This window comes from Heterocephalus glaber, unplaced genomic scaffold (genome assembly GCF_053883595.1).
Source record: "Heterocephalus glaber isolate CG9 unplaced genomic scaffold, H.glaber_assembly_v1.0 deba00001226, whole genome shotgun sequence".
NCBI lineage: Eukaryota > Metazoa > Chordata > Mammalia > Rodentia > Bathyergidae > Heterocephalus > Heterocephalus glaber.
Genome location: NW_028258219.1, coordinates 327,014 through 349,058, shown reverse-complemented (window position 1 = coordinate 349,058; position 22,045 = coordinate 327,014). Strand labels below are relative to the sequence as shown.

The 22,045-nt window shown below is 51.4% G+C and overlaps 2 protein-coding genes across 12 annotated transcripts in view; both read left to right on the top strand.

The window, feature by feature from the left end:
- Pask (PAS domain containing serine/threonine kinase) overlaps nucleotides 1–14,520 on the top strand; it is a 31,650-nt gene extending 17,130 nt beyond the window's left edge. For 2 of the 11 annotated variants that reach the window (XM_087210816.1, XM_087210817.1), the window contains exons 10-18: nucleotides 293–1,704; nucleotides 2,630–2,811; nucleotides 3,142–3,342; nucleotides 3,944–4,069; nucleotides 4,170–4,304; nucleotides 6,758–6,957; nucleotides 10,232–10,365; nucleotides 12,201–12,347; nucleotides 12,773–13,751. In XM_087210816.1, coding sequence (XP_087066942.1) covers nucleotides 293–1,704; nucleotides 2,630–2,811; nucleotides 3,142–3,342; nucleotides 3,944–4,069; nucleotides 4,170–4,304; nucleotides 6,758–6,957; nucleotides 10,232–10,365; nucleotides 12,201–12,347; nucleotides 12,773–12,936 — 2,701 coding nt within the window. In that variant the 3' untranslated portion in view covers nucleotides 12,937–13,751. Of the gene's footprint in view, nucleotides 1–292; nucleotides 1,705–2,629; nucleotides 2,812–3,141; nucleotides 3,343–3,943; nucleotides 4,070–4,169; nucleotides 4,305–4,657; nucleotides 4,848–6,757; nucleotides 6,958–8,422; nucleotides 8,557–9,374; nucleotides 9,574–9,657; nucleotides 9,773–10,231; nucleotides 10,366–12,200; nucleotides 12,348–12,772; nucleotides 13,752–14,007 lie in introns of those variants that run through there. The other 9 variants (XR_015451153.1, XR_015451152.1, XR_015451154.1 and 6 more) reach the window with 9 other exon arrangements.
- A 525-nt stretch (nucleotides 14,521–15,045) lies between these two features.
- Nucleotides 15,046–21,752, top strand: Mterf4 (mitochondrial transcription termination factor 4). The gene is made up of 4 exons (XM_004868469.4): nucleotides 15,046–15,316; nucleotides 16,461–16,959; nucleotides 20,022–20,206; nucleotides 21,134–21,752. The coding sequence occupies exons 1-4, from the start codon at nucleotides 15,221–15,223 to the stop codon at nucleotides 21,497–21,499; spliced, it is 1,146 nt and encodes a 381-aa protein (XP_004868526.4). The 5' UTR covers nucleotides 15,046–15,220; the 3' UTR covers nucleotides 21,500–21,752.
- The last annotated feature ends 293 nt before the right edge of the window (nucleotides 21,753–22,045 follow it).

The following is a 22,045-nucleotide window of genomic DNA, read 5'->3' as shown; positions in this document are numbered from 1 at the left end:
GCTGGAGCCCAAGCGTGTGTTCCTCACCGCCTTGTAGGCTTCCAGTAGCATTTGCGGAGAAATCTTTGCTGAATGTGGATTTTATGGAAAATGTTGGGGAGTATTTTGTTTTTTACTGGATTACAAAATTTAGTCTTTTCTATTGCACATTTGTGGTGTGATATGCTTTGTACTTGTCTGTTGTGGTGTGATATGCTTTGTACTTGTCTGTCGTAGAGGGGCAGATGGTGTGGTCTCCTGTTGGCTCTTCTGTGGCCACTGGTGACACTGTCATCTGAATCCCTGTTCCCAGGGCAGACAGTGTCCCGGAGTGGCACTCCCTGACCCAGGACGAACGATCGTTGGCTACAGACCAGCAAAGTATCCCAGAGGGGCATGTGCCTGCCCAGGAGAAGCAGTCACTGTCTGAGAACCAGCAGGATGTCTCAGAGGAGAGCCCGCCCCCTCATGGAGAGTGGGGGTTGCCTGAGGACCTGCAGGACAGTGAAGAGGGAAGCCCTGCAGCCCACAGTGCATGGTCACTGCTCACGGACCAGCAGGTCATTGCTTCGGGGAGGGCAGAGCTGGTAGCAGCACAGACCCCCATGCAGGGCCTTTTGGGAGAAAGCAGGTCTGGATCAGTGGACACAAAATCATTTGTTTCCTGTGAAGACGCTGGTCCTCTAGTCCCAGCTGAGGACAGGAGCAGTGGTTTCAGAATGTGGGGCCTCCATCAGGAGGCTCAGCGGGCACTGACGGGTGCCAGCAGTGCCAGCCCTCAGGCCAATGCCACCATACCCAAGCCCCATGGTGCAGGGCAGCCAGCAGGAGGGGGGCTCCTGACCTGCCCCCACTACAGGAGCGAGTGGCTCCTACAGCAACCAAATCCAGACTTGGCACCCAGCCCCCCAGGGGTGGCCTGTGTCTCGTTCGGGACACCTACCCTGGATGAGCCGGGGCCGGGAGGGAGAGCTGACCATGAAGAGCTGCAGGTATGCTTGGTGAAGGAGCAGCTGTCCAGGTTGAGTTTTGAGGGAGCTTGGGGCATCTCCTGCCTGGAGCCTGTCCTCACAGGGGACTGGCCCTACAGTGCTCCCCTGTCCTGTGATCTGGGGGGCAGAGACCTGCATGGCAGCCACCTGGGCGGCTCCCCGGCGTGCTACGCTTTGGCCACTGACCTCCCCAGTGTCCCGGAGGCGGCGGAAGCCTGGGAGGCCGCTATGAACTCCTGCTCCTGGAGCCTTAGGGAGCTCCTGCTCCGTGATGAGATGGACGGAACTTCCTCCAATTGTTCCTGCGCCACGTCTGAACTTGAGGGGACACCCTCTCCCTCAGCAGTGCACTCTGATTTTGATGTAGATGTGCTCCACAGGCAGAGGCCAGATGGTCTGGGTGACCGGGAACGGTTTCTGCTGACTGGAACCTATTTTGACCTTGGCGAAGGTGGAGGACCCCATGAGAGCTGCCCAGAGCACAGGCCGACAGAACCGCCTGAGCTTTATTTGTCCCCTGAACGTTGTGAAGCCAGTGACACAGAAAGCCCCGACCGTGGCCTTCCTACTATGGACACCAGCCTAGAGGATGCACACCCGTCTGCAGAGGACCCAAGGCCGGATGCCTGGGTCACCTCTACCCCTGTGACGCCTGGGGCTGCCAGCCTATGTCTAGAGATCCAGGAGGGCACCTACTCGGGGAGCTGCTACCACCGAGATGGCTTGCGGCTGAGTATGTCCCCAGCTGTGGGGGGGGGGGGCACATGGCCAAGGGTCAGGGAGGCCCAGGGCCTGGGGGGGCCCTGCCTTTGTTAAAGAGTCACATGTTGTCCATGGCTCTCAGACCACTCTTTATGATAGCCAGGGAGGCCTTGCCAGGCTCAGAGATGGTGGGGCTTACGACCCTGAGGTCTGTCACACTGGAAAGCTAGGATTGCCGTTTGTTTCTCATCAGGTGTTTTGGGTGCGAGGCTTCTCAGGTCTTCCCCAAACCCCACTCTGTACAGGGCCTGAGGACCAGGCTGGTGCTGTCTGCCTTACTTTCCTCATTTCTTAAAAGGGCCGTATTATTTTGGCCAGCTGTTTCTACATCACAGTTTGAATTGTTGATTGCTATGGTTCTTTTCCTAAATTAAGAAAAAATTACATAGGTAAAAATAGTATTTGTAGAACTATTAGAAAACATGAACAAAAAAAATAAAATTAGCTACAAATGCTCTGCCAAAAACCAGCATATCCTAGGAGGCTACGTGAGGATGCACCGCATGTGTACAGAAATATGGGTGCGTCCTGCCGGTGTGCTGTGGCGGTTTAAGTGTAACATGGCTGTGCATAACAGCAGAACGCATTTGTGTGAATGGTCTTAACATCAGCTGAGCAGGTTCCAGTCAAGTTCCTGTCGCCTGAAGGCAGAGGGCTGCTCTGTCCTGGCTTTTCTGAACTGGGGCAGCCAGCTGCCTCCTGCAGGCGTCCTCTGCTCTTGGCTCCTGGCTGCCTGGCAGGCTCTGGTGGAGGTTTCCCTGCTGGTGCTGACAGCTTTTCTTCCCCTCCTTCAGGGCTGCTGGGTGGTCCTCAGGCTGCTCTGGGTGGCAGGCTTTTCGTATTAACGCTGTTGCCTAGCAGGGTCAGCGAGGTGCCTTCCCATCTCTTGCCTGCAGGCATTCACTTTGAGGTGAAGCGGGTGGAGCTCCAGGGCCCCTCGAGCCTATTCTGCTGCTGGCTGGTGAAGGACCTCCTGCACAGCCACCGAGACTCGGCCACCAGGACCCGCCTGCTGCTCGCCAGCCTGGCCAGCTCCACCCACTCCATGCCCGAGCCCCCGGGACCCAGCCTTGGGGAGGTTGGTATCAGACCGCTCGGGCCATGTCTCTGCCTGCCACTGTGTGCCAGCTCTTCCCACTGGCACTGCTGTCTGTGCCCGGATGGGAGTAGGGTCTGCTTCTGGGTTTGTGGCACTGCCTGCTAGGGTCCTGTGTGATTCTAAAGCAGATGTAGGACGCCAGATCTGCATGAGCACTGCGTGCACGGGGCCTGGGGCAGTGGTCCTCAGGCAGCTCCCATGGAAGGGAAGAAGGCATTGTGGGCGAGGGTGCTGCTCTGCTGGGGATGCGGTGACGCTGCCCGCCGTCCTCCGTTGTGTGTGACCACAGACCTTCCTTTGCATGTGCAGGTGCTCAGAGCCAAGACCAGGCCCGAGGAGGCCCCCTTACCTGTGGAGCTGGAGGGGCTGGCGGCCTGCGAGGGCGAGTACTCGCACAAGTACAGCACCCTGTGCCCACTGGGCAGTGGGGCCTTCGGCTTCGTGTGGACCGCTATACACAAGGATCGAAACAAGGAGGTGCTGCGACTCCCAGAGGGAGCGACCCCTGCTGTGGGTCCCTGGCTCTCTGAGTCTGGGATTGTCCTGGGGGAGGGGCACTGAGGTCTCAGCCTGGCCCATGGCCGGTGTCTGGTTTTAAGGAGGGTGCTCCCAGCCGCCCCACCCACTGACATCCAGGCAAGGTCCTGTGACATCTTAGATTCAGACCTTGCTCCCACAGGCGCTTGAGCCCTGGCTGGGCTCATGTTGAGGCTCAGTTTGCCTCTCCTGTCCGCTCCGCTCTGAGTGCAGGGGTGTACTACTGTCCTGCTGCTCACATGGCCTGCCAATAGTTTATGGGCACCGAAAGCTTGCTTGTAAAGCTGAACTTAGATCTCCTCTGCTCACCTGGGAAAAAGTCCCCACTGAGCAAACAAAGCAGCAAACTAACCAACAGATCCTTCCCGTTCCCAGGGTGGCCTGTGTGTGGCCCATGCTTGCTGTGTGCTGGGGCCCTTCTGGATGTGCATTCCTCTCCCAGTGAGCCTCAGAGCTTACTGTCCTTCCCTCCAGAGTGCTGTTGGGATGTGTGCTCTTGGCATTCTGTGATCTGGGGGAACTGATGTCGCAGCAGGACTGGTTCCAGTTGCTTCTATCCTCCCATCCCTGATAGGTGGTGGTGAAGTTTATTAAGAAGGAGAAGGTTTTGGAGGAATGTTGGATTGAGGACCCCAAACTTGGAAAAGTCACTTTAGAGATTGCAATTCTGTCCAGTGTGGAGCATTCCAATATCATCAAGGTAGATGGTGATTTCCTGTGCAACTTTGTCCCTGTAAAATTTGCATAATTTGTGGATTGAAGATATTTCAGCAGAGCTGGACTTGGGATTCTTTTTCCAGGTAGTGGATGTGTTTGAAAACCAAGGATTCTTCCAGCTGGTGATGGAGAAGCACGGCTCTGGCCTGGACCTCTTTGCTTTCATTGACCAACACCCCAGCCTGGACGAGCCCCTGGCCAGCTACATCTTCCGACAGGTGAGATGGGCTGGCATTGTGCTGGGCACATGTGGTCTTGGGAGACCAGACTGGTGGCTGCATGGGTCAGTAGTGCAGGCTCAGGTCTCTGTGAGTGGATTTAGCCTTCAGCTTTAGGATCTGACGGAGTAAGACATAGGCTCTGAGAAGAGAATTCTGTGGTTGAAGTAGAGAAAGTGAGGTTGGAGAGGAAGGAAGAAGCCAGCTACCATCCTGCAGTGAGCAAGAAAGTGTTTCTGGTGATTGAGGTTTATTTATAGACGTACAGGGGCTGTGTCAATTGCAAGTATTAATACGGTTGTCACACTGAGTTGTGAGCTCTGTGATTTTGATCTGAATTCTTGTCTCCATAGCCATGAGACCTGGGGGAAATCATTGCTGTCCCTCAGCCTCAATTTTTGGTCTGTGTAGTTGGATCACTGTGATACTACATGAAAAGGGCTAGGACTAACCAGAGTGCCCCTAAGACAGGCATATGGCGCAGTGTAAGTGCTGTTAATTAAGTAAGCAGCAAAGACGAGATTTCGGCAGTCTCGTTTCACAGTAAGTATTTGACTTATCTGTTTTGTATCTAACTATGTGCTGATCTATGTCCATTGATATTTTATTGGAATGGGAGAGTGATCAGTAGGACAGAAAGTCACCCTAGAAGAGGGAGGGTGGAAGGGAACAGTAGCTGTCACTTGAGTCATGAGGAGAGGGGGTGGTTCCACCCAGACTGCTCCTAGCTCCCTGGAAAGGGTGGAAGAAATACCAGAGAGGGGCTGTGTGAACAACACGGGTTTGCCCTTCCATTTTTTTTTCCTGTGAACGACTCATTCTTGGTGGCAAGTTCCATATGTGAACTTTTCTTCCCTCAAAGTTATAAACTTCCAGAAGTTAGTGGATTTTTGAAATTGAGTTTCTCAGGCATCTCCTTGTGCGTTTCAGGCTTCGTGGTTATGCCAGAAGAACGTCGCCTGTCTCCCTCTTCCTGTGTTGGAAGATTATGTATTTGCTTCAATTTGCGGCAGAGATTTGCGTGTGAAACCTTATGGTGCAGAGGGTCTGTGTGGTGACCTCTGGAGTCACGTGGGGGAAAGCTGGGCCCTCCCCACTATTAATTCTGGGCTGATGACACAGCGCCTTCTGGTGGTGTTTTTTGCAGTACTGAAGATTGAAGTCCTTTGCATGATGTACTTCCCCAACCCATTTTATTCTTTCTGTTTTGAGACAGGGTCTCACTAAGTTGTCAAGTTGCCCCGGCTGGGTTTGAATTTGTAATCCTCCTGTCTCAGCCTCCGCAGGTGCTAGGACTACAGGCGTGCACCACCATGCCCCATTTATGATGTTTTATTTGTTAAAATTTTTGTTAAAAGTTTCTGTGGCCCCTGTGCAAATACATATACATACATGTGTTGTTACATGTAAATAGAGCCCTGTAATTTTACATATGTGCACATGCACAGCACTGGTGATCAGCAGAGCGGCTCTCAGCCCCTGGTCTGTCAGCTGCTCAGCAATGGGCTGGGGCTTGTGAACGGATCTGCCAGGCAGCTCTGAGGGTGCAGGCCAGGGCGGGGCCTGCAGGAGGGATGGCTTCTCTTCCGAGCCGGGCACCAGTCAGCACAACTCGCTGAGATTCCCCGTGTGGCAACTGTAGTGTGGTTTCTGTCTCCTGCCTGGCTCTGCTACGAATGTGTCTATGTATGTGTGTATGTGTGTTGAGTGTATCTATGTCTGAATATGCACCTACACACATGTGTATGGAGGCAAAAGTACATGTGTGCACACGTACATGTGTGTGCAAATGTAGACGTGGATAGACAGTTTTTTATGTATGTGTATGTAAATATTCCTTTTTTAGTTAAATGTCAGTCAGTTGGTTGGGCCTAGTTCTCCTGCCATTAACCATTGCTTCTGATTCATTTGTAAGTATAAAGTCACCTCAAAGATCAAACTGACTGACTGATCTGAGGTCGCGAGGTTAAGAGTCCAGGTGTTGTCCCCCCCCCCCCCCGTACTCCTTGCTCGGGGACAAGGCTGACCTGGTGGACCCCGGCCCCAGAGATGCAGAGCAGCAGGCAGACAGGCATGCGGGCGAGTGGCATGCCCCCTGGCTTGCGGAGAGGAGCCTGTTCCAGAGCTTGCTTTACTCCTTAGCGGTCAATCTGCTTGCTGCGGAAGGACGGCAGGCACTGCATGCACTGAAGCCATGCCGCCCCCAGCTGCTGCCTACACTCTGTGCTTGCCCCTGTACGTCTGTCCACACCAGCCCACTGATCGCACGTGTTTCTCAGCGTCTGCTTCATGGCCTGTCTGGTTTTTCTCCTGTGATGCTTGGAATCACATCTCCACATCCAGACTTAGGCACTGGGAAATGTCTATTTTTCTTTGTTTTCTCATCGATGTTTCTTTTAAGCGTTGTCTTACTGAACTACTCTTTGAAAAGCCCCTTCTGGCTCTGGTTCCAGCTGGTGTCGGCAGTCGGGTACCTGCACTCACAAGGCATCATTCATCGGGACATCAAGGACGAGAACATCGTGATCGCTGAGGACTTCACAATCAAGCTGATAGACTTTGGCTCAGCTGCCTACTTGGAAAGGGGCAAATTATTTCACACTTTCTGTGGCACAATCGAGTACTGCGCCCCCGAAGTGCTCATGGGGAACCCGTATGTACCACATGTTCCCTGCCTGTCCTTGCCTCTCCTGCTCGCCCAGTTGGTTTGATTCTGGCGCAAGATAGCTTCAGTTTGTGCCTCTTTGTGTCAGATGTTGAGCGATAAGGGTAATGCTTTGGAGAAAAGCAGAGTAACAGGAAAAGTAAGATTGGTCCCGGGAAGCCAGGCAGCAGACACTGGGTTCATTCTATTAGTCTCTCAACCTTTGTGTATGTTCGCAGTTTGCTATAACAGAGAGTTAGGAACATGTGATGGTAAAGATGAGGTGAGGAAGAGACTTCCCGAACTGGTTCATTGATTCTGATGACAGGAGTGTGCAGGGTGTCTCCGTGCGGGTCTCAGCTCTCAGGGACCCTCTCAGTGACAGGGAGGGTGGGATGTGAGCCAGCCCAGATGAGGGCCCTTCATCTTGGAGCCAGGAAATGCGGCTGCAGTGTGTGGGCTCCCAGGGTCCGGGAGGCCCCTGTGAGCAGCTCCTGGACTCTGCCAGCTGCAGAGCTTGGGGGAGGCCAGTGGACTCTCCCTCTGGGACCCCAGAGGTGTTGGGGTGGCTTCAGGAGGCCTCGGGGCTCCTCCTCAGGTCCGGCGTGGTTCCCCTGGCACCCAGCGAGTGTACATGGCTCTGCCCTGTTCTGCAGTGGCTGCCTTGTCCTCGGTGTGGGAGGGCAGCCGCGTCCACTGCCTGCTGGCCCATGACGAGTGCTTCCTGGCCAGTCCCGCTGCCCACTGCCTGGTTGCCAGCAGCTCAGGGCTGCTCAGTGGCCTCTCCCCACCTGGCCTGTTCCCCAGACCTGCCCTGCTCTGTGGGTCCTCGTCCCTCCCTTCAGCAGTGCAGCTGTCTGCCCTGTGCGGGCCTCTGTGCCACAGGCTTGTCTTATGAGCCCCTGTGTCTCCCTGTCCTCTCCCCACCTCACTGGGCACAGGGCTTTCTTACAGGAACTTTTGTTGTTTGGTTTTCCTGAGAAGGGATCTTATTATATTGCCCAGGCTGGGCTCTTACATTGAGATCTTCCCGCTTCAGCCTTGGGAGTATGTGGGGTTACAGGTGCGTGCCACCTCACCCAGCTGGGCAGAAGGCTTTCGGAGCTCTGATCTTGGTTCCAGTTGCCACGCTGAGCCCCATTCCTTGTGGGGTTTTTTGTGGGTTGAACCCAGGGCCTTACTTCAGGGTGCATCCCCAGCCCATTTTTACTTGTTTATTTGAGACAAGGGCCACTAAATTGATAAATTGAAAACTCTGGCCCTTGGCCAAATCAGCCTGCCCCTCAGCGTTAACTTTTGCTGTGGTCACAGACATAACGTGCAGTTTACCTTGACCTCTGAAGTAGGCAACTGAGCAGCACGAAGTACACCCGACGACCACCTTCTACTGTGCTGTCTTTTTTTCATTACTGGGGTTGAGCTCAGGGCCTTTGCACTGAGCTACATCCTTACCCCTTTTTATTTTTTGAGACAGAGTCTGGCTAAGTTCTGTATATCGGGCTTAAATTTGTGACCCTCCTGCCTCAGCCTCCCAGAGTGCTGGGCTTACCTGTGTGGCACCACACCTGACTCTTGTTTCTGGGACTCGGACAGCTCTAGGCCCCTCATGTAAGTGGACTCTCATGGCATTGTCTTTGGACTGGCTTCTTTCATGGAGTGTGGTGTCCTTGGGCTTCACCCGTGTTGCACGGTGGGTCAGAGTCCCCTCCTCCTAAGGCCCCACCCCTTGCATGTTCTGGTCCCGCTCTTGTTAGGGCTGTTGGTGGACTCTGGGCCTGCTGCCCAGCTGGCTGCTATGACCAAGGCATGTGTGCTTGTTTGCTTTCTTCCTGTGCAAGGCTGCTTTGTGCCACCACGGCAGAGCTGAGTAGTTGGCATGGACCACATGGCCCACAGGCCTAAACTTACATTACCTATCCCCTTGTGGAAAGAGCTCCCGACCCCCGTTCTGCTCCATTGGATCTTTCTCTATAAACCAGAAATGATAGAGACACAGGCTATCTGACTTGATTTTCTTGCTCCAGCTCCTATAATTTCTTGCTCTTCCTTGTCCCTGTGCTGACCTGGGCCTGTGGTGCTTGGGCCCCCCCACCCCCTCCTCCACGTGGAGCCCCCTGCCTGCCTGACTTCAGCCTCCTGATGGCTCCGGCTCCCCACAGAGGGCTGAGTCCCGCACCCTTCTCAGTGCTATGGCTGCTGTGGGCTCCTGTTAGACACTGGGGCTCTGGCAAGCAGCCATTGCTTCCCACATGGTTCTTCGGTCAGGTCAGGCTCCTCCGAGCACCAGACCCTGAGACTCAGCACCCTGGCAGCCCTGAGTTCGGTCACCCAGCTCCAGGTCCCTGGCCCCACATTGGGGTGCTACTGTAGCTGGTTTACCCCCAGGCCTTACTCTGGGACCCAGAGCTGCTACTTTGTTCTCCTAGACCCAGAGGGCGAATGAGGATGAATAATAGAGACGTGGGATCAGCTCAACGTGTGGACAGCCAGGGACCTCATACCTCTAGCAGGCAGAGGAGCCCCGAGCCCGTGGCTCACCTCGCTTTTATTCACCCAAACGCAGGCACAAGCAATCAAAGTAACACAGGATCCATCTGGTTTCCGATATCATTAGTACAGTCGCTGGTAAACAACTTAAACTCAGCTGTCTTAGCTTTTCCCTAATATGCAATCACCCCTGAGTGCAGCTTTTCTCCTTTGTGCTCACAGAGGAGACCAATTAGGCCTCAGATCTCCTCTGGTCCTCAACACCACTTAACAGCTCCTCCCGCTCCCCAAGCCGCCTGCTCTTCTGTGCAGAGTGATGATGTTCATCTTGCTCCGTGTAAGGATGGGTCTTATACTGCCCAAAATGCTAGGTAGAGCTGGTGCATGGGTGAGGGTTCCGAGGTCAGGAAGTAACCACCACAGCCCTGTCTTCTCCCGGGCCTTGTGCTTCAGTGGCCACTCCCACCGACCTGGTCATTCCTTTTCTGTTCCTTGGCCATGGCTGCACTCTGTCCTGCTGAGTTTCTTCTGCTCCAGTCACACCCTGTCCCATGCTGCCCGTGGTTCCCGGGGCTTCCAGGCAGGGAGGCTTAGTGACTTGCTGTCCCTGCTCTGCGCACCTCCTGCAGGAAGCCTGACCCCCCCACCCCCATCAGAGGGTCCCTGAGGCGCCAAGCCTGCTGCCCCAGGTGGCTCCGAGTGGACTTTGAGGTCACCAGTCCATTGGGACCACGTGGCTGGCTGGGGGGGCCCAGTGTCACTGTGAGGCTCTGAAATGTCCTTTCCTCCTCAACAGTTACAGAGGGCCGGAGCTGGAGATGTGGTCTCTGGGTGTCACACTGTATACGCTGATCTTCCAGGAGAACCCCTTCTGTGAGGTGGAGGAGACCGTGCAGGCCACCATCCACCCCCCGTACCTGGTGTCCCAGGGTGAGCCCCATGCACAGGTGGCGCTTGGATTCCACTGACCTGAGAACCGGACAGCTCTCTCTCCCCCTCTCTCCCCCCCCTCTCTCCCCCCCTCTCCCCCCCTCTCCTCCCCCCCTCTCCCCCCCTCTCCCCCCCTCTCCCCCCCCTCCCCCCCTCTCCCCCTCTCTCCCCCCTCTCCCCCTCTCTCCCCCTCTCTGCCCCTCTCTCCCTCCCTCTCTCCCTCTCTCCCCCTCTCTCTCCCTCTCTCCTCCCTCTCTCTCTCTCCCTCTCCCTCTCTCTCCCCCCTCTCCCCCTCCCCTCCCCCCCCCCCCCCCCTCTCCCCCCCCCCCTCTCCCCCTCTCTCCCCCTCTCTCCCCCTCTCTGTTTTTTTGAGACAGGGTCTCGCTATGTAGTCCAAGCTGGCCTTGGACTCACCCACAATGGCCTCAAACCCATAGTCATCCTCCTGCCTCAGCCTCCTGAGTGCTGGGATTACAGGCAGTGCCACCAGGATCAGTTCCCTCTTCTCCCTCTCTGTCCATACCAATGACCTCATTCATCTCTCTTTTCTTTCTCCTAATTCCTTGATCTGAGTGTCAGAAAGATTTGAATAGGACTGGAAAACATCTTGATTATGAATTTTCATTGGCGTCCCTAGGACCTTCCAGGCCCTCTGTGAGCAGTAGACTTTACAGTCACGGTCCTTGCCAGGGGCAGCACCAGTAAGACTGGGCATGTAGACCAGAAGCCCTGGCGTGTGGAGGGGTGTCGATGGGTGCTGGGACCTGAGCTTTACATCTGGAGTGAGGACCAGTGTGGTGAGGCCGACGTTGGGTCCGTGGCCAGAGAGGAGCCCACGGGGCTGGCAGGAGGTGGCAGCTGCCGGCTGGGCCCTTCCCACCTGACACTGCGATTCCATCGCAGGCACTGCTGAGCGCCGTGAGGTGACAAGCGTCTTCAGCCAGAGTCTGTGCCTGGGGCCTTGGCTCAGGTTGGAAGCCTCCGTCTATAGCTCGGGCTGATGCCATAGAATCCACAGGCAGGGCCCTGAGACAACAGACATTTGTTCTCAGTTATGGAGCTGGCAGTCTGAGGTCAGCATGCTGGCAGATTTGGGCTGCTAGTGAGGACTCTCTTCCCGGCTCACAGGTCCTCACGTGGTGGACAGAGAGGGACCCTGGTCCCTTCCTCCTCTCATAGGGACGAGAATCCCATCGTGCTGCCTCCCTCAGGAGCTCATCTAACCCTCGACACCCCCCAGTGGCCACCTCCCCTACCATCACATTGGGGTCTGGCTTCAGTATACACACTGCGGGGAGGTACTCAGCCTGGAAGTGCATCTTTGCGGAAGCTCTGGATTGTTGAGGTTCTACCCACAGAGGCTGTTCCACGTGTTCTCTTGCTAGGCTTAAAGGGTGGGGCCCTGGACAGAGAGGCTCGGGTGGCCCTGGTTATGTTGATGCCTACATTGTTGGAGGAAGTGGGGTCCAAATCCAGACCCAAAGCTGCTGCTCTCCGGAGCTCACCATGCTTCCCATAGGCTGATGTGGGGACATCCTAGCCTGCTACTCCTTCCTCTACCTGCCATGTCTGTCCTGAGTGTTCAGGGCTCCTGGGAATGGACTAATTGGGAAGCTCTGGGCCATCTGGTCCTAGTGTGATGGGTTTCCAACTCCAGGCTTTCATTTTGGAGGGGATGAGCTGTCCACCGGCCTTCCCTGAGGGCTGCCAGGCCTAGAGCCCAGGTTCCTGGCTGCCCCTGCTTTGTCAGAGGCTCTGCAGAGGCGGGGTACCTGAGAGCCTCTGGGTCTCAGACATGCTGCCCTGCTCCCGACCTATGTTTTTTACGTCCCCAGAACTCACGAGCCTTGTGTGTGGGCTGTTGCAGCCTGCCCCTGAGCAGCGCACCACCTTGGAGAAGCTGATGACAGACCCGTGGGTGACGCAGCCTGTCAACCTTGCTGAATATACCTGGGAGGAGGTGTACAGAACTAACAAGCCAGGTGAGAGTCTCCGCCCCTCCCTCTCTGTGTGCTGCCTTCCAGGTGAGGCTTCCTCCTTTGTCCTGGCTGCAAGTGTTGGGGCTTGATTCCATGCCAGAGGCCCTGGATGCCACTGGTTCAGTGTGGCTGTAGGATTGGAGGGAGGGCAGCCACAGATGCTGAGGTTGCTGATCTGGGGCTTGGGCTGGAGGAGCAGCTTTTCAGACAAAGCTCTTGGCTCAAGCTGGAACCAGCTCATAGCAGGCAGACAGGGTTGACTGGTTCTGGGCTCAAAGTCCCCTGCTCCTTAGCATGTTCTGTTGCCAGTGGGATTTCTGAAGTCTCCCCCACCAATTCTTTTGTTGTTAGGACTTCTAGTGAGAAACAAAGTGTGTTAGCATCTTGTTATTGTTAGCATGCAACAAAGTGTCTTCTTTTTCCTTTAGAGGGCAGCCTGCTGTCAACTGGGAGTCTGGAGCTGCGGACAGGCAGCAGGAGCCTGAGCGAAGCGGCCGGGGATAGGAGGCTCCACGGGCCCCCTGGGCCTGCGGAGGCTCCCAGTGGTCAGTGCTGCTCAGGTCCTGAGGACCCCTCTCCACTGGTCAGCTGAACTGGTGCTTCCTGCTGCCCATCTCCACTCAGTTCATGGATTTCCGGCCTCTTCCACTTGGAGAAAGTAAATTCTTAACACCTGGTCCCCTTCACCACCTATAAACCCAGGTGCAAGTTTGGTACATGCTACAGCGAAAGCCAGCGGTACTATATTTCTTAAAGGTTATAAAATGGACTTGGAATTCATGTTTTTTTGCGACTTTGCAAAGCATTCTAGGTTATAATTACTTTATACTACTAAAAGGCTTTTGATTTGTGAGCCTCTGGAAGGAAGAGTTTTATTCTTTCTGTTTTTACATATATACATAGGTTTTAGGGTAGCCAAATGACCAGACTATTTCATTAACTGATTTCTTTGAACAGTTTCCAAATTAAAGCAACTTTGTGAATAAACTGTTATGGAGCCTGGGATCATAAATTGTCCCACCTTGCTCAGTGTGAGAAGCCCCTGGTTTCTTTATTTTTGCATTTGTGCACCCTCCTTCCCACAGCGAGAGAGAAATGCAGTCTCATTCAGCACGGGGATCCCTCCTCCAGGGGCTGTACCAGAGATGGGCTGGGGACTCTCAAGCATCTCCTTCTCAGAGGACTTGGGGTGCGGTGTTCTCAGTCCTCCACACACAGCCGGGCAGGCCCTGGGCTGCCAGCTGTCTGCTGTCTGTGAGACTGCTCTCCACCCAGCACTGTCACCCCATGACAGCTGGCCTGGCCCATATCCCTGTCTGCATGACATTTTTGTTTCAGAATTCCTGAGTTTTCTGGTATTCAAACTCTTATTTTCAAGAATGAAATAAACATTTTTCTTTTGGTGTTTCTGATGCTTATCAACTATAAGGTGTTACAGAATGTTTTTCAGACAGATGTGCGTTAGGCTGAGGATGTGAAGTGCTAGCTTTCCAAGAACTCACTTCTTGGTTTTGCTTGTTTTCTTCCACATTGGAGATCAGGTCTTCACATGCATGCAAGCACTAATGCAGAGCTATATCCTCAACCCAAACTGTTGCTTCTTTATAAGACAAAATAGTTAAAACTCATTTGACTGCACGGTAATAGGTATGATCCTTTGCAGGTGTTCTGTGCAGAAAGCACCTGGAGAGAAGTTGTAAGGCTGTGACTGACAGTGTTTCCTCTCCATGTTTCAAATATGCCTCATGAAAGCCGAGTTTTCACAAGCCTGAAGATGCTGCCAATTTTTCCTACTAACTAATTTTTGCTGCTGCATCCCAGCCATCACTGCTTCTGGAGCCAGCTGACCTCTTCCAGTTCCTTGGTCCTTTGCAGGGAGCCACCGTGGCACAGAATCTTCTTAGGTTTGGATGTAAGAACATTAACACTTTATTTTGAGGTGCTGGCAGCTGAGTATTTAAAGAAGAAAATTAAATTTTAAAAAAGATAAACCAATCACTTCTTTAGTTTTATGCAGACTACGGCCTTCCTGTTATATAATCCTCTGTCAGAAGATATGTTCCAACACTTTAGGAGCAGCTCAGTGCCTGGCACGCAGCAGGTAAATGTAGTCCTATCCAAGACTCGAACCCTTATCCTTTTTTTTTTTTTCCTTTCTTTTCTTTCAGCCAAGTCGATAGAACAAGAAATGGCTGTAAACTAAGATTTACAAGTGGAGTTTAGGCAGCTGGGAAAGCAAACCTTTGTATTGTTCACAATTATCACCTCTTGAAAGATGCCTAGGCTCTCTGCCCAAACAGGTCTGGGTCTGAAATTTGAATACACAGTAGGCTGAGGCAGTGCTGTTCCTCCTCAGCGGAGACCAGACCCTGTGGAGGGCTCTGTGACTGGAAAGACGGATGCGCCTTGGTTCCCATCATATTGTTACTTGGGTCATGTGTTTAAAAACGGTTAGAGGGGCTGGGGATTTAGCTCAGTGGTTCCGGCGCCTTTCTCGCAAGCGGAAGGTCCTGAGTTCGATCCCCGGAACCAAAAACAAAACAAAAACGGTTAGGACTTCGCTTGGTGTGTCGTGGCCGGGTATTCACGTCGAGCACTGGGTTTAGACACTGTCCGGAGCTGGCTCTGGGCTCCCAGCTAGAGGAAGGAGCTGGGGGCGCTCCAGGAAACAGCTGAGCGGCGAGCAGCTCTACCCTCGGGGAACTGAGTGTGGGTCCGCGGCGCTCCTTCGAGCTCCTGGAGAGGCTCGACGAGGGTTTAAGGAGGCGGTGCAGCCGTGGAGCCACCAGAAACCGAGGCGCCCGGATGAGGTTGGGCAGAGGCACGTGCGCCCGGAACGTTAACCCCGCGCACCCGCGCTGTCGCTGGGGAGAGCGATGGAAAAGGACCGGATGCCGGAAGTGAGGGGCCGGACAGAGCGCTACTTCCGGCGCCACCTCCACCTCCACGCTATGGCTGTGTTCGGCCGGCAGGTAAGGTCGAACTAGGTCCCAGGCTTCGCCGGGGTGGCGCGCCGGCGGGCGGGGACGCAGAGGAGCCTCTGCGGTCAGTGTGTCGCGGCAGGGCCCGGGGCGACCCGGGAGGTGGAGAGGAGCGACCCGGGGGAGGGTTGGCGCCGCGCCCCGAGTTGAGAGCAGGCCTGTTTTGTGCTTGTGACCTGCTAGCCCGAACGCGGAGGTCAGTGGGGTGTCTGTTAAGGCTGACTGGCAGACTAACGTATCCAAGAGTGTTCCTGGAATGAATTTAGGTAACGAATCTGGAGATTCGTCTGCGATTTAGAATTTCTGAGCAACTGTTACGAAGTGGCCTTGAAATAGTGTAGTAGTTTAGTTAATTTGAGTAGGCAGGCCGAGCAGCTTAAAGATTCGGTCAATAAAAGAGAATAGCCCATCGGGTTAAGAGCTACTTTAAGCAGCTAGCTAAGCTTAGAAATGTAAAAGGACCGGGGATGCAGCTCAGTAGTGCCGCCCCCTGCCCCGCAAGCGCAAGGTCCTGAGCTAATCCCCGTACCAAAAAAGAGAAAAAGAAATGTAAAAGAAGCAAAAACAAAAGAGAAAAGGTTAGGATAATAATAGAGAAAGAAGGACACTAATTAACACCTCCTACCTCCAGACTTTGAGAACTATTAGAAATGCAAAATAACCAGGTACTTTTGAACTTCTTTTTCTTTTTTTCTCTTACTCTTCCTGAGTTCTGCTTATTTGTATATAAGAGCAGAACAAGAAACACAGTATGGACTTCTGTTTGGAATTCCCTCTGATAGACGCCATGAACTTTTTATTATTTCCAGTAAACTCTCTTCAGTTCTTCCTTTGGTTTGAGACTTTGTTCTTGGACTTTGTGAAACCAAGACTCTGTCCCCTTTGCTCCCTGCTGGCCCTGCAGTTAGCAAAGCTAACAGTTCCATGTATGCCTGGCTCTGTTTGTACTTCCATTACCCTGTTCGCTTTCAAGAACTTCTTTCTCTGTAGGTTGTAAGATGAGATGTGACTTTTCAGATTGCTTGTGAAACCTATGCTCGTGTGGGATCAAGGTACTAAATACCTTGGCTCAGAAATCTTATGGTGTTTATTTTACTGGGGTGGAATTGATTCTCTTTGGTTCTATTTTTTATAGGTTCTTGGTTTGCACCACCACATCCCCCTCACCTGGGTCCGTTTGGCTAAACTGACTCCTCACCTTGGAGAACAGAAAAGGACAACTGCTTCTTTGTTACAAAAACTGACAACAGCCTCCAATGGAGGGGGCTTTGAGGAGTTACCCTTGGTTGGACCCAAGAAGTGTGTGCAGCAACTACAATGCCAGGCAAATCTTGTTTATTGCCTCCCTGAGAAGCAGGGAACTTCTGTGGATGGAGAGCCACGGAGACTAGAAAAAGTCGTCTGTTCCCTCCTGGACATGGGTTTCAGTGATGCCCATATTAATGAATTGCTTAGTATACAGCCAGGTCCCAGCCCTCAACAGTTGCTGGACCTCATTTCAGAATTTATACTCCTGGGTGTAAATCCAGAGCCTGTGTATGTGGCCTTGAAGCAAAGCCCCCAGTTACTGAACCTGCCTGTAGTGCAAGTAAAGAAGCGTTCCAGTTACTTGCGGAAGCTTGGCCTCGGAGAAGGTACAAGGAGATGGAGATTTTAAATAGTGTGAGAGGAGTTAAGAGTTGGGGAAAGAATAGCCTAAGGTGAGATGGGTTAGCTCAAGTTTCTGAGAAGTCTGTCCTAGAAGAGAACATATAATGTGGCCTGGAGGAGTGGCCTCTGCAGAAGGCATTGCAGGGGCTATTGGGGAGATTAGGACTAGAAGAGAGAACCAAGGGCCAGGACCAGCCCTGGTTGATGAGTTCACTGAGGATCTCTACCTCCTAGGAGAGTGGAGGCACACAGTCTGTGTTCAGTGGTGGTGTTACTTTGGGGAGGTGACATGTGTGCACATATGTGTAACCTTTGATGTGAAGACCTACTCAGTGCAGTCTTAGCCCATGACTCCATCCCTCATAGACTTAGAGTCCAGCTAAGTGTCTTGATTTACTGTGGAACCTGAGAGATATTGGGAAGATGGCAGAGTGGACTCCCTCTGGCTGTCTCACCTTCCTTCCCAGAGTTGTTCACACTTCAGAGATCCTTGAGATTCCTTGGATCTCTTTAGGGATCTTCTGGAGAAGGAGGATAGGACCTATGAGGATGTCCAAGGACCTCTATCCTCTTGACCAGAGGAGTTCCACTATTCTTTCTTTTTTTTTTTTTTTACTTTTGTCTAAGTTTATTGTTGTTGGGGGGGGGGTGTTGTTTTTTGGTTTGAGACAGGGTCTCATGTAGTTCAGCTGACCTTGAACTCACAGGGATCCTCCTGCCTCAGCCTCCTGAGTGCTAGGATTATGTATTGCCCATGTGTTTTACTGTTTCCCTGAGGCCTACCAAAATGACCCAGGAGACTTCTATTACTAGATTGAAATTGAGTAACAGTTCTGAACTGGGGCTTGTTACTTGGTCCAGGTAACCCCCTTGGAGAGGTTACCTTTTTTTTCCTCCCCACATACTAGGCATTGAACACAGGGTCTTTGCCTTGAGCTGTTTCCCCCAGCTGCCCTCCCATTTAAATTTTTAAATTTTGAGACAGGGACTTGCTAAATTTTCCACGTGGGTTTATATGATCCTCCTGCCTCAACCTCAGTCAGTACTGGGACTACAGGTGTGGGTGCTGACTTTATTTTTATCTGTTTCAGGAAATGCCTGATTAAATCTTCAAGACTACTTACTAGCTTTTTCACGTTTGATAAATTCCATAACCTTTGTGTTTTTTCATTTATCAAGTGGGATGTTAACAGCCAGATGTCAGGATTATTGTAAGGTTGTGTGTAGACTACTTTTTAAAACTTTCTTGTAGATTGCTTTGCTCATAGTAAGCATTCCATAATTATTCTATCATTGTGATGGAAAATTCCCTGCCCTCCAGACCTGACATGCTTCAGGGACTTATCTGAAAATCTCCACAGGAATTTGGAACCAGTATCTCAGTCCCAAGAGTGTTTTACAATCAAATTCAACTGGCAGTGTTGGTCTTTTCTGATCTTTTTGAGGGAATGGACTGGCTGCCTCCTACCACAATGACCCTCCTGCTCTGGAATTCCTGAAGTTAAAAACCAGCCATAGGCTGGGTATTTAGCTCAATGGTGCCACTGCCTGCCTCTCAAGCACAAGGTCCTGAGTTCGATCTCCGGTACCAAAAAAATAAAATTTAAATTTAAAAACCAGCCATGCCTAGCGTGGTGGCACACATCTGCAATCCTGTAATCCCAGCACTCAGGAGGCTGAGACAGGCTGTTCGAGGCCAGCCTGGGCTACATAGCGAGACTCTTGTTCCCTTACGCAAACAAAACGGTTTGGTTAAGTAGCTCAGTACGAAGGCCTTATGTTTAACCCAAGTACCGCAAGGAAAACAAAACAAAAACAACCGAAACGGTACACATGCCCTCTATGGCCCCCATTTCTTGGAGCTTCCTAACATCCCTCCTCAGATAACTGAAGACAAGTTAGGTTGAAAGCAGGGAGTCCCGCAAACTGCTACTAACGTGCACCCTTCTTAAGTTCTGCATTATGCTACTGAGGAGATGGGGGGAAAATACCTCTTTGGGAATGGGACTCAAAGTAGAGCCATAGCTCTCGCCCCATTTCCCACCTCAGGAACAACGACTACAGCCCAGGGCTCAAGTGAGGTGCGCGCGCCAGGCAGCCTCCACTATTATTTCTTTTATTATTGACTCTTCCTGGTAAGATGCAGGTGGGCAGCGAAGGTTGAGGGCTCACAATTTCTTAGGGTCTCTACAGGCTTCCTTTAGAAAATAAGTAAAAGGATAGCCTAGTCTATTTCTCTTAACGGATTATCTCTTAAAATGTGATCTGAAGCCTAAACGTGAGAGGGTATGTGCTGTTGTTATTCACTAGCAAGCTTGGGACAGCTTAAGAGATGAAGATAAAGCCTAAACTACTGAAATCCATTCTTCACACATTTTAGTGAGTTTAGAAAGTGATTTTAAATTTCCATTTGCTAAATTTTGCCCAACTTTCCATAGTAAGTGTGCCCTAATTTGCCTGGGATAGTTGCATTTCACACCATTTGTCTTAATGGATTTTTACACTCACGTGGGCCTGGTTTGGATAAAGCACATGGGTTCCCAGGCAACTAAGATGTTGATATTTGTGATGTACATCAAGATGCTATTATTCCCATCATCAGTGCTCCTTACCACTGAGGCAGGGTCCCAGGTCCCGAGAAGGTTGGCTGTGAATGCTACGGCGGCTGTTTCAGTACTAAGGGAAGCAGCAACCCAGAGCCCTGCTGGGAGGGAAGCTACTCCCATGTTACTAATTCTTCCTATAAACCTCTGGGAAATTCTTGTCGAGGGGATGAGGGAAAGGGGAGAACCTGGAATTTGAAGTTAACGTCTTCAGGTGGGAGGCCAGAAAAGGCAGGGGTGCAGGCTGGGCTGGTGAGTATGTGGAGTCATTCCCATGGTGCTGTGTGGAAGGTGAGTCTGAGGTCTGCACTTGTCCTCTGGATCGAGAGGATCTCCAGTCATTTCTTAAGCTAACTAACTGGTCTAAGCTCCGAGGCCAGTTAGCCCTGGGTTTCTGGAGTATCCTGAAATTATATGCTTTCCTATCCTTAATGCCATTGCAGGGAAATTAAAGAGGGTGCTTCACAGCTGCCCTGAGATTTTCACCATGCGTCAGCGGGATGTTGATGAAGTTGTTCAGGTCCTCAAGGAGAAGTGCCTTTTCACAGTGCAGCAGGTCACCGAGATTTTGCACAGATGCCCCAATGTGCTTCGGGAGGACCCTAGTGAATTGGAATACAAATTCCAGGTGAGAGCGACTGATAAGAGTGATTAGGCAAGTAATGGGAACATTTTCAGGGTTTTCAAGTGGACGAAGGTCAATTCTGGGTGGAAAAACCTCAGCTGGGGGTGTTGGCGCCACACGCCTGAAATCCCAGCCCTCTGGGAAGCTGAGGCAGGGGGTCACAAGTTCAAGCCCAGCCTGGGCAACTGAGTGGCTTACTGAGACCCTATTCCAAAATTTATAAAGGGCCGGGGGTGTAGCTCAGAGTGAAGGCCCTGCAGTACTGCAGTACTGCAGAGTGAATAAATAGCTGGCCTCGAGTGGATGATAAAAGGCTTTTATTTTCTTTGCACACACTCCCAAAACCAGTGGTCTCTGGTTTTTTCCACTTCTTTAAACTGTTCTGCAGCACTTTTCCTTTACAGTGAATGGCCCAGTCCTGTTCTTACTGGAGTCCATGTGGGAACTCTGAAATAGGAAAGTTTTCCTGTCCTTAGAACCTGTTTTGCATGTTGATTTTGAAAATTGTGACAATTATATTAATATTTTAGTAAGTTATGTCTACTTATGGCAAATTCCTAGATGTCTTATGAATTTTTTTGCCTATTTTTCCATATTCAGTTTTCCTTTTCTCCATTTAAAGAAAAATAAGTTTTCTTTCCTGCCTTTTGTTTTCTGCTGCATTTTTCTCAAAGTGAATTTGAAAATGCTTTGAAACTGTCAGCTATCATACAGATGTTAGTATCATAGAGTGAATATTCTGTAGTTAATTAGGCAATTCTTTTTTTTTTTTGGTACCGGGGATCGAACTCAGGTCCTTGAGATTGCGCAGCAGGCAGCGAAACCACTGAGCTAAATCCCTGGGCTGGACAGCTTACATTTTTATGAATTGTGGAATGAGGGTTTTCAGATTCTGTGTGTGGGATTTGTAAACATATTTGTGTCTTCCAGTATGGCTACTTTAGGATGGGAATTAAACATGTGGATGTGGTAAGGACTGAGTTCTTTAAGTACTCGTTAACCAAGATCAAGCAGAGACACGTTTACCTGGAGCGCCTGGGACGGTACCAGACACCGGATAAGAAGGGGCAGACACAGATTGCAAACCCTTTACTCAAGGACATTCTCCGAATTTCAGAGGCTGAGTTTTTGGCCAAGACAGCTTGTTCCTCTGCTGAGGAATTTGTGGTTTTTAAAAAGCTCTTGGCTCTGGAGGAGGAAGAGCTTGAGAGCAGCATGTCTGAGGAGGAGGAGGAGGAGGAGGACGAGGACGAGGAGGAGGACGAGGACGAGGACAAAGATGAAGAACAGCTGTGATGGAGGACTGAGGCCAATAGGGCCCAGGGACCACAAAGAACTTTCTCTCATTCTCAAAGCTTTTGGGAGCTTCACTTGCTTGGATCTTCCCAAGTATTTCATACTAACACTGACCTTTGATGAAAGAAAGAATTATATGAACCACCGAAGATGTAAACAGGCCAAACCAAATAGGGGTGCTTTGGTGTGATTGTGGGGCTCTGTTGGGAGGCCCCATTCAATCCTAAATAAAATACTGAGCTGTTAAAATCAAGGGAACTCAATGCATCCAAATTTGATTTTCTTCTCTGTTAAAATATGTCGATGCTAAGTCCACGATGTGTGAAAGACAGGTGCTGACTTCTCGTTCAAGAGTCACTCTATTTACTTTAGAGGATAAAGATAGAATCATGAGGCAATATGAGATTTTAGTACAGGATAGCACTTTATTTTATGAAAACAAGTAGGTTTCCAACAAAAATACCTGTTTTAAATCCAAAATATTTATTTCCTTCCTAATTGCATTCAGTGTACAGAGTAAAAGGCAGTTAGTTGATTAGAGATGTG

Excerpts from the sequence above, each read along its gene's own strand:
- Mterf4 (XM_004868469.4), top strand. The coding sequence starts at position 15,221 with ATGGAAAAGGACCGGATGCCGGAAGTGAGGGGCCGGACAGAGCGCTAC. Across the intron at positions 15,317-16,460 it reads TGGCTGTGTTCGGCCGGCAG|GTTCTTGGTTTGCACCACCA; the intron begins GTAAGGTCGAAC and ends TATTTTTTATAG. Across the intron at positions 16,960-20,021 it reads GAAGCTTGGCCTCGGAGAAG|GGAAATTAAAGAGGGTGCTT; the intron begins GTACAAGGAGAT and ends ATGCCATTGCAG.